The sequence below is a fragment of the Nicotiana sylvestris genome, chromosome 2 (genome assembly GCF_000393655.2).
Source record: "Nicotiana sylvestris chromosome 2, ASM39365v2, whole genome shotgun sequence".
Lineage (NCBI taxonomy): Eukaryota > Viridiplantae > Streptophyta > Magnoliopsida > Solanales > Solanaceae > Nicotiana > Nicotiana sylvestris.
In genome coordinates this window covers 151494402-151505041 of record NC_091058.1, presented here as the reverse complement: position 1 = coordinate 151505041, position 10640 = coordinate 151494402, and the positions used below count along the sequence as shown (strand labels likewise).

The 10640-nt window shown below is 37.2% G+C and overlaps 2 protein-coding genes across 3 annotated transcripts; one reads left to right on the top strand and one right to left on the bottom strand.

Moving 5' to 3' along the window:
* Positions 1-5618: 5618 nt before the first annotated feature.
* On the bottom strand, positions 5619-7355 carry LOC104215972 (uncharacterized). The gene is made up of 2 exons (XM_009765919.2): positions 6222-7355; positions 5619-5904 (listed from the first exon to the last, which is right to left on the bottom strand). The coding sequence occupies exon 1, from the start codon at positions 7353-7355 to the stop codon at positions 6672-6674; it is 684 nt and encodes a 227-aa protein (XP_009764221.1). The 3' UTR covers positions 5619-5904; positions 6222-6671.
* Positions 7356-7466: 111 nt separating this feature from the next.
* On the top strand, positions 7467-10226 carry LOC104215973 (syntaxin-112). 2 transcript variants are annotated; one of them, XM_070168269.1, is made up of 3 exons: positions 7467-7802; positions 8801-9279; positions 9731-10226. In XM_070168269.1, the coding sequence occupies exons 2-3, from the start codon at positions 8815-8817 to the stop codon at positions 10169-10171; spliced, it is 906 nt and encodes a 301-aa protein (XP_070024370.1). In that variant the 5' UTR covers positions 7467-7802; positions 8801-8814; the 3' UTR covers positions 10172-10226. The 2 variants fall into 2 exon arrangements, with proteins under 2 accessions (XP_070024370.1, XP_009764222.1); XM_009765920.2 differs by lacking the exon at positions 7467-7802 and adding an exon at positions 8249-8460.
* The last annotated feature ends 414 nt before the right edge of the window (positions 10227-10640 follow it).

The following is a 10640-nucleotide window of genomic DNA, read 5'->3' as shown; positions in this document are numbered from 1 at the left end:
CCTGCCCCTCTCAACCTCTTCATTTTTTTTTCTCTGATTCCCTCTGTCCTTTATATTTATTCAGTTATTTGATTTTGGGAAGAGGAATGGGGATTGAACTACAGTAAATGGATCTTAAACAAGCCAGTTATATGAGTTTTTTTAAAAATCATCTAGTATCTTGTGGACGCAATTAATCCAGATTTACGCCGTGGTTGTCCAATAGGGGGTGAGGGGTAAGTGCTCCCTCCTCAAAGATTATTCGTTATCAAACTCGAGAGCTCAGGTCAAGGATGAAGCTGATCTTTGATTATACCCCAACCTATGAAGTCTTTACTTATTTTAACTACATTAGAGCTAAGAAATGAATAGTTTATCATGTGCAATGGGAACTGAGTTGTTACTTCACCTCACTTTATTTTGGAGGTAAACTACAATAAATTTAAAGGGACAGTCGAATAGTTAAGAGACCGTGATCCTAATCGTAGTGTCATTATATTGAATCAGAGTGATACCACTATGATTCAGTTGCATATTTTTTCTTCTAGAATAACTGTGAATACAGAAAACGAAAAAGAATTTATGTGCGCAAAAGTGGTAAAAGTAATAAAAGACACCAATACACATACAATGTATATAGGTATCAGAAACGAGAGTGAAATGAGAACTTTCTTGTCCTATTTTATTCATCTTGTGTACAACTATTTATACAGAGCAAAATGAATAAAAATCTGTTATGCTCGATACAAGTGTCCTACTACTATTTGTCTACGTGTAATTACCTAATAGAATCCTAAGAAAGAATATAAAAGAATTAATATGTACATATTTTACCTACACAAACCTCTTATAGCAAAGATTAACACCTTATTTATTTTAAATAAATATCATTTAAAAAATATATATTTTATATATACCTTTTAATGTTTATAGCAAAATATCTAATTTTGGTTACCTCCTACCCCTAAGCCACTAAATACGCTATTCAGTTACACTATTTTTTTTCTCTCTACTTTAATATATGTCATTCTCTTCTCCCATATTTTGGGCTATTCTCCGGCGCCAACGCTCTTGAACTAGACTCTGTCATTCTTCCACCAAATCCCTACTGCTGTTTTTCACAAACCAATTGCCAATATACTCCTCTTTCTTAACATGTTCCCCCCTTTATAGTACAATAACAATAACAATATGTCCAGTAAAATTTCACTAGTGGGGTCTGGGGAGGGTAGGATGTATGCAGACCTTACCCCTACCCCGAAAGGGTAAAAAGGCTGTTTTCGGGAGACCCTCGGCTCAACAGAAGAGATAATAATTTCAGAAAAGAAACGAAAGAAGAGATCTGTAACAACAAAAGAAGCAAGAGGAGTAATAATAATATCTTAAAATACACCAAATAAGTGAAAGGGAGTGCAATAATACAATCATATGCAAAACAACAAACTAGTGTGAACACAACATAGACCGCTACCAGACATAGGCAAAACTCTATCAGACTACCAGGTACAAAGAGAGAGAAACTATGAACTACTCCCTAGCCTACAACCCTAATGCTCGACCTCCACACGTTCCTATCAAGAGTCATGTCCTCGAAAATCTGGAGTCGCGCCATGTCTTGCCTGATCACCTCGCCTCAATTCTTCTTAGGTCGCCCTCTACCTCTTCTCGTACCTGCCAAATCCAACCGCCCGCACCTCCTAACAGGGGAATCTATGGTCCTCCTCCGCACATGTCCAAACCACCTAAGCCTCACTTCCCGCATCTCCTCGCTTCCCCCTTTATAGTAGTAGAAAAATAATTTTCACCAGAAGAAGGCAAAGAAATCTCGATATTATCATCCAAGGGAGACCAGTAACAAGAGATAACAATTGTGGATTCGCCGAATTACGGTTTGTTCTTGAACAAAGACGATGGAGTTTGGGGATGAGCAACTTGATTTTCTGTTAATATATTTCAATGTATTTTCAATGTATCACGCTGTATTTCATGTATTTCATTGTCTTTTTTTATTGTAAGTCAATGTATCTCGATGTATTCTATTTATTTCATTGTATTCACTATCTTTTTTTTTCATTATATTTCAATGTATCCCGCTGTATTTTATGTATTTCATTGCATTCACTGTCTCGCTATATGCCATGAATGTATTCATATGTTTTTTTTAAATAATATAATTTATGTATTCAAATGTATTATATAATTTCTTTGAAGATTGCCATGTTTTGGGGTATTTTTCGGTTGAGAATCTTTTTTATACAAGGAAATACAAATTTTGTGTGTTATAATTGAGTTTGTTGAGTTATATTAGGAGTCTATTATGTTAATTGATTCACTTTACATTTAAAAATAGTGTAATTCCTTGTTTCACGCCGTGAATACAGTCGAATACAATAATCTGTCCAGTTGTAATCCCATGTTTCATGCCATGAATACAGTCGAATACACTTGAATACAATAACTGATTAGCTGGACTTTCCTGATTCACGCTTATTTTTACTACTGTATTCATGAATACAATAGCTTAAATACATCTAATACATCTTAAACAACAGAAAACATTTCTACAATCCGTAATATAGCAAATAGTATCTATAGATAACTAATTACCACTAAAAGATAGTGGTGTGAAAATTTCTCTAAAAGAAGCTTTCAGATTTTCCATATTCTTTTTCATCTGTTACCCAAATGAACGGCCCAGATGTGTTCTCTATTCAAAACAAATGAACGAACAGGATTAACCTTGGTCTTTTGAAGATAAAGTGGTCGGTCTTTGGACATATCGACTTTGAGTTGAGTTATCTTATTTACCAAAATTCTCTGTACAACTCTGGTGAGATTGGGAGGAAAATTCGACGCCAATACCACCCCCCCCCCTCAAGTTGGAGGGGGACGAAGTTACACCCAACTTGCCGATGATAGAGTGGTGAAGCGGACCGGACAAGGGGTTGGTGAAGACATCGGCAATCTGTTGATGCGAAGGGACAAAAGTCAAAGAAATGATCCCTGCTTGAAATTGTTGCTGAACAAAATGACAATCCAGCTCCACGTGCTTTGTACGTTCGTGGAATACTGGATTTTTGGCGATATGAATCGCTACTTGGCTATTGGAATGTAGCGAAACCGGCAGAGAAGGTGAAATAGACAGATCTTTGAGTAATCGAACTAACCAGGTAATCTCTGCGACCACTCGTTTCATAGATCTATACTCTGCTTCAGCAGAGGACAAAGAAACTAAAGGTTGTTTCTTTGACTTCCAGGACACCGGAGAACCCCCAAAGCTAATGTAGAAACCACTAATAGAATGACGAGAATCAGGACATCGTCCCCAGTCGGAGTCACAGAAAGCAAGAAGATGAAGTGAGGGACTAGGGTTGAGCAAAAGACCCATTGCAGGATCTGAGAGGAGATAACGCAGACAATGAAAAGTTGCGTCCAAGCGAGTTTAGCGTGGAGACTGCATAAATTGACTCAAATGTTACATGGCGAAGGACAAATAAGGCCGCGTGTGAGTGAGGAAATTCAATTTCCCTAGAAGGAGGCGATATAAAGTCGGGTCTGGAATCAAATCTCCAGTGTAAAGGCTGAGTCTTTGAGCGGGATCAAGGGGCGATGTAGTAGGCTTGAGGTTAAGGACCCCAAATTCATTCAAGAGTTCTGAGGTAAACCTCTTTTGAGTCAAATGAAACCTTTTTCTTCACGAATGATTTCCATGCCTAAAAGATAGTGTGCTTGCCCGAGATCTTTAATCTTGAATTCACAATCAAGAAGTTCTTTCAAATAGTGTTGCTCTAATAGATCATCCCCTATTATTAGAATGTCATCGACATAGACTGCAATAATAGTAACTTTCCCGTCTGATTTCTTAAAAAATAAAGAGTAGTCGTTGAGTGAATGAGAATAACCTTTAAAGTTCAAAGCTGCCGTGAGCCTGGCATACCACTGCCTTGAGGCTTGCCGCAGACCATAGAGAGACTTCTTTAAGAGGCAAACGTGGTTGGGTGAAGGAGACTGCATCTCTGCTGGGAATTTCATAAAGACTTCTTCTTGCAAATCCCCATGCAAGAAGGCATTAATTACATCCAATTGAAATACTTCCCACTTCTTCTTAACTACAATGGCAAGAAGACATCTGATGGTTGTCATTTTGACAACTGGGGAAAAAGTCTCGTTGAAATCTACCCCTTCCCTTTGAATATCTCCCCTAATCACCAAACGTGCTTTGTATCTCTCCAAAGAACCATCAGACCTATATTTCACTTTATATACCCATTTACATGGTAATGCTTTCTTTCCGGGAGGTAAAAGAACAACTTCCCATGTCTTATTTACATCCAAGGCCTCAAATTCTTTGGCCATAGCCTCTTGCCATCATGGGTGTAGAACTGCTTGGGAATAGGAAGTAGGTTCTGAGGTATATGAAATATTTTTAAGGTGAGATTGATTTGTTTGAGACAAAGTAGAAAAGGGCAATATAGTGGGCTGTATAGAAGTGGAAAAACAGGAAGCAGTAAGGTTTGTTAAAAATACTGAGTTGCAAACATAATCGGAAAGATATGCTGGGGTAATGTGTGGTCTGCTGGACCTCCTAAGTTCAGGTGCTGGGGATGGAATGGGAGAGTGGGGAAAAGGAATAGGACTAATAGAGGGTGAATGGAGGATAGGAGAAGAAGAGGAAGAATTAGAGGGAGAAGTTGAGTGAAGCATGGGAGAAGAAGTAATAGGAACTGAAGAGGGAACAGTCTGGGTATCAGATTGTGATGAAAACTCCATAGAGAAACAATCAGTAGGTTGTGTTGGTGAAGAAGGAAAAATAGTCTGATTTCCTTTAACAGGAGTGGATGGAAAGACTGCTTCATGGAACTTGACATCCCTAGAGACAAAAACCTTCATAGTTTGCATGTTTAGGACTTTGTATCCTTTCTTTCCTACAGGATACCCTACAAATACACAAGGAACAGATCTTGGATCAAGCTTTGATCTGTGAGGAGTTAGTGTGCAGGCATAGACCATGCAACCAAAAGGTCTGAGTGAGTGATAGGAGGGTGGTATACCAAACAAGATTTCATAAGGAGATTTTAGATTAAGAACCTTAGAAGGGAACCTATTGATGAGATGAGTAGCAGTTAATAAACATTCTCCCCAGAAAGAAATAGGGAGGTTAGACTGGAACAAAAATGCTCTGCATGTTTCCAAAAGATGCTTGTGTTTTCTTTCAACTATTCTATTTTGCTGTGGAGTGTAAACACAAGTAGTTTGATGTATTATCCCTTGAGAAGAAAGAAAAGCTGAACTTTCTAGTCCACTCCCAAGTTCCCAGGCATTATCTGATCTTATGATCTTGACCTTCTTCCCAAATTGTCTTTCTACCATGGCAAGAAATTGTTTCAAAAGGGTAAAAGCATTAGACTTAGTACTAAGAAGGTAAGTCCAAGTTTCCATACTAAAATCATCAACAATTGTGAGAAAATGCCTAAAACCATCATGAGCAGGTTCTTTATAGGGTCTTCAAGTGTCAATGTGAATTAATTCAAAAATTTCCTTAGTTGATATGGTACTAGGTTCGAAGGGTAACTTTACTTGTCTAGCTTTGGCAAATATCTCACAATGATTAATCAAACTAGCTGAATTAGAAGAAGAAATAGAAGAAATATTTCTCATATTAGAATAAGGCAAATTCCCTAGCCTCAAATGCCATAGGCTTACATCATTTGAAGGTGCAAAACAACATGAAACTGAAACTAAAGACTTAGGACTATCCCTAATACACTTAGAAGAAACTGGACAGTAGTCCTTCTTGGAAGCTAAAAAAACTGGACAGTAGTCCTTCTGGGAATCAACCAAATTGCTACTAGGCTTGATGGGGTGGAGTAGATAAATCCCTTGTTTTTCCTTACCAAGAACTACTGGCCTCTTCATTGAAGGGTCCTGTAAAATTGTACCAGTAGAGTGAAAAATGAGTAGACAGTTAACATGCTGACAAAGTTTGTGAACTGATAGAAGATTATACTTAAAAGTAGGAACAAAAAGAACATTAATGAGAGTGAGATCAGGAAGAACTTGTATATTTCCTGCCTGGGTGACCCTAACCCTTTGTGAGTTAGGAAGATTAACAAAGACCGGCTTGATTAAGGTTCTAACATTGAATAAAAGATTAAAATCATATGTCATGTGTTTAGATGCCCCTGAGTCTAAGATCCAAATAATAGTGTTAGCAATTTTTGAGAAAGAGTGTTTAGGTATACCAGCACAAGTGGCAGTCACATTTACTTCTGAGCTGATGTCTCCTTGTGGTGTAAACTTAGCTTGTTGAAGTAGCTTACATAGATTGTGATACTGCTCTTGAGTGAATCCTTTCTCCAAACCATAGGTTGTCTGTTCAGAATTAGGATCTGCTGTAGCTGCTGCATGTCCCTGAATACCCGCTTGAAACCTTTTGTTCTTGGTGAATTTAAAATCTGCAGGAAACCCAATGATTCTGTAGCATTTCTCGACTGAATGTCCAGGCTTCTTATAATAAGAACAAACGACTGTGTCTCTCTTTCCCTCAAAATTTCCTCTCTTATCTACTTGAGCATACTTCTGACCTCGATATTGCTGTTTTGTGGCCAGGAAAGCAGAGTCAAGAGGATGTTGTGCAACTTGAATTTCTCTGTTTCTCTTCTTAGATCAAGAGTGAATAAGCATGATTGATGCTAGGAAGGGGTGTGGTCATGAGAATATTGCTTTTCACTCCCTGAATAAGCATCGTTCAGCCCCATCAAAAACTGAATAAACCTTCCATCATGCCGAGATCTCACAAATCTGCTCTTTCTTCCACAAGAGCATTCACAGCTACAGCAAGTACAGGTATCAAAACTATCCAATTCATCCCAGATTTTCTTAAACTTTGTGTAATAACCAGCAATATCAGAACTTCCCTGAACTAAATCGCTAAGTTCTTTCTGCAGCTGATAAAGCAAAGCTCCATTGCTTTGACCAAATCTATCTTCCAACTCCTTCCAGATCTCCTTAACAGTCTTAGAATAAAGAACACTCTCAGCAATCTGCTTTGAAAGAGAGTTAAGTAGCCATGATATTACCATATCATTGTATCGATTCCATGCCTTGAAAGAGGCCGAATCTGCAGGTGGCTCAGTGATTGTTGCATCTATGAAACCAACCTTATTTTTAACTGAGAGAGCTATGAGAACTGCCCTACGCCATCCTCCATATCCTTTTCCATCAAAGATGGAATTGGCAAGAATCATCCCCGGTGAATCTGAAGGATGAAGGTAAAAGGGATGAGAGCTATCATTTGTGATAGTGATTTGAGGGGATTGTATTGTGGAAGGACTTCCAGTAGGCAGAGTAACAGAAGGATCATCAGTCACAGCCATTGAAGAAGGCCAAGAAAAACTTGAGCAAGAAGATAGGACCTAGACCTTAGGGCTCTGATACCATATCAGAAACGAGAGTGAAATGAGAACTTTCTTCTTGTATTTTATTCATCTTGTGTACAACTATTTATACAGAGCAAATGGAATAAAAATCTATTATGCTAGGTACAAGTGTCCAACTACTATTTGTCTATATGTAAGAAAGAATATAAAAGAATTAATATGTACACACTTTACCTATACACTCCACATGGTAAAAGAAGCTTCGAGATTTTCCATATTCTTTTTCAACTGTTACTCAAATGAACGGCCCATATGTGTTCTCTATTGAAAACAAATGAACGGACAAGATTAACCTTGGTCTTTTGAAGATAAAGTGGTCGGTCTTTGGACATATCGACTTTGAGTTGAGTCATCTTCTTTACCAAAATTCTCTGTACAACTCTGGTGAGATTGGGAGAAAAAATCGACGCCAATTATAAGCATCAAACGTGTCATGTTAGAATGTTTACTTTTGGTCCTACGTTCAGTAAAATTCTTTGGTCATCTTAAGATTTAAATGTGCGGTAAAACATGTATAAAACTTCGAGTTTTACATAGATTAAACTTGTACAATATTAGATTGAAATGAGTTTAAAGGAAAGACTGAGCATTCATATAGTTGATCTTCACTTGCTTGAGATTTAGACACTTATAATTGTTGTTTTAATAAATGTGTCATGCATAATACTTCAATTTAAGGGCGGCGATAATCCATAGCAACTTTGATCTAATGTTTTTTTTCCTTATAAATAAGCTGAATCCTTGATCAAAGGAAGAAAAAAAAAGCGAAATCCTATTGTTTACTCTCTCTATGCTTTTTTCCCCGAACGGTTCTTGATTCACTTAACCGCAACCGACTCATGCGGAAACTAGAGTTACAGCTGCTTTCTTATATCAAACTTTCAAATATTTAAAAATCCAATTTGACCCTCCTAATCCTTCAATTCCCTCGTTTGAGAAACAAAAAGGACGGCCATTTTCCTCATCATCTTGAAGGAGACAAGAATCACTCTGCCATTGGATTATTCCCCACTTTGCTCAGTTTCTTCACTGCCATTTGCAGGTTTCTTTAATTTTCAAGACACCAATTATTGGTTTCCTTAATTCTTCATTGTTACTGGTGAATTATAATGTGACAATAATCTGCCATCTTCAAGAAATGTTTGGTGCATTAAATTTTTCATTTTACGTCCATATTTCCATTTTCTGGTGTTCATGGAAATTCTGTTACGAGTTTAAATATGCATTGATTGTGTACAAATTAGCACTGCCTGTCATTCTATGATAAATTTTAGTGATGTTGCAAACTATATTTGCACTTCTTAACTGTTTACGTAACTAAAATTCTTCAGTTAGCCTTCCATTATTATGGACTGAATGTAGATGGTTCTTCACTTTTTCAGAAAGTGCAGTGAAAATGAACGATCTCATGACAAAATCGTTCTTAAATTATACGGAATTGAAGAAACGGGTCAACTTGGATGTTGAAGCAGAGAAGGATTTGGAGAAAGGCCAATTACAACTCAGTCCCACAGATGAAAACAATCTCTCCCAATTTTTTCTTCAAGTGCAGGCAATAAAGGATGACATTGAAGAGATTACTAATCTCTTAATTGATCTTCAAAATCTGAATGAAGAAACAAAGACCACTCATAGTTCCAAAGTTCTTCGCGGGCTAAGGGATAGAATGGACTCAGATATGGTTGCTGTTTTGAGGAAAGCCAAGATTGTAAAGGCAAAACTTGAAGCACTTGAAAAATTAAATGTGGCGAGTCGCAAATTATCAGTGGCGTATGCTGAAGGAACTGCGGTTGATCGAACAAGAATCGCCATGACTAATGGATTGAGATTCAAGCTTAGGCAAATCATGAATGATTTTCAGGTAAAAGTGGAAAATGAGTGCTCTGGGTCAAATTAGGACCGGTCAAAATACTAAACGGGTCATGACCCAACTTGTCAAAACGTTGTTTGAGTCAGAATGAGTTGCGTTAAGATAGGCTAATAACGGTACATAACCCATTCCCAACATGACAGAATCTTCCCTTTTTTAGTTTGCATTTTTGGAGGAAAAAAAAGAAAACCGATGTATTTTTGTTAGATTATTAGCTTAAGTTCTTCCAAAGTTACATAATTTTCTATCTCCAAATTTGATTTTATATGTTTGGATTTGAGTTGCATTTTGACCCGCGGGTTACACTGGTTTTGACCCTATAGTTTGACGAGTCATTTCGCTTTGGATCAAGTAAATAAAGGAGTCATGACCAACCTGTTTAAACTTAGGCAGATTGGGCAAGTTACTGAAGATGAGTGTTTTTGCCTCATTTATTTTTCAGGTTTTGAGGGAGAGAATCATGTTGGATTTCAAAGAGTGTCTCCAAAGAAGGTACTATAATGCAACAGGTCAGGCGCCAACAGAAGAAGTGATTGAGAAGATGATTTCAGGAGGAAATGTGAAAGCGGAAATATTTGAAGAAAGGACAGAACTGAATCTTGAGAACCAAGAAAGATACGAGGCAGTAATGAACATTCAGAGAAGTTTGGACAAGCTTCATCAAGTGTTTCTTGATATGGCTGTTCTTGTTGAGGCACAAGGTGAAAAGATCGACGATATTGAGCATAATATGGCTGCTGCTAGAAGCTTTGTAAGTGGAGGAACTAACAGTCTTTTCTATGCTAAGCAGATGAAGAAAAAGGGAAAGATGTGGATATGTTGGGTATTGGCTGTGGGATTGATTATCTTGCTGGTTTGCTTTGTTTCAATTTTGACCACTTGATATATAGAATTACTTAGAAATTCTTTATGTCTATTTCATCTTATAATGAATGAGAAAATGGAGCTAGCTATGCATTTTTCTTCTCTTCATTTTACGTGTACTTTTTTATCCTTTGTCTGGAATCCTGGAATAACTGAAATCAATAATTATTACTAACAGATTTCAGTAATATAATTAACAACCCAAAAATTGAAATGGCTTTTAAGAATTCTCAAGGTTACTTGGATTTCAAATGTCATTTTTTGAAGAAAATAATTCTATTTGATAAGAAGCTACTCTAGGATGTTGGTTTAGTTAAGTGACACTTTCAGAAGATACTTTTCGTTTTTCTTCTTCAAGTGTTTTCTTGGGTTGGAAAGGCGAGTCTGACTTCTAAATCCTACTTCATTGATGATTGTTCAAGAATTCACATATAATGGTAGGTGCAAATTCCATATCTAAAGGCAGGCTGTGGTCTGTAGTTTGAGCC

Excerpts from the sequence above, each read along its gene's own strand:
- LOC104215972 (XM_009765919.2), bottom strand. The coding sequence starts at position 7,355 with ATGGCTGTGACTGATGATCCTTCTGTTACTCTGCCTACTGGAAGTCCT.
- LOC104215973 (XM_070168269.1), top strand. The coding sequence starts at position 8,815 with ATGAACGATCTCATGACAAAATCGTTCTTAAATTATACGGAATTGAAG. Across the intron at positions 9,280-9,730 it reads AAATCATGAATGATTTTCAG|GTTTTGAGGGAGAGAATCAT; the intron begins GTAAAAGTGGAA and ends TTTATTTTTCAG.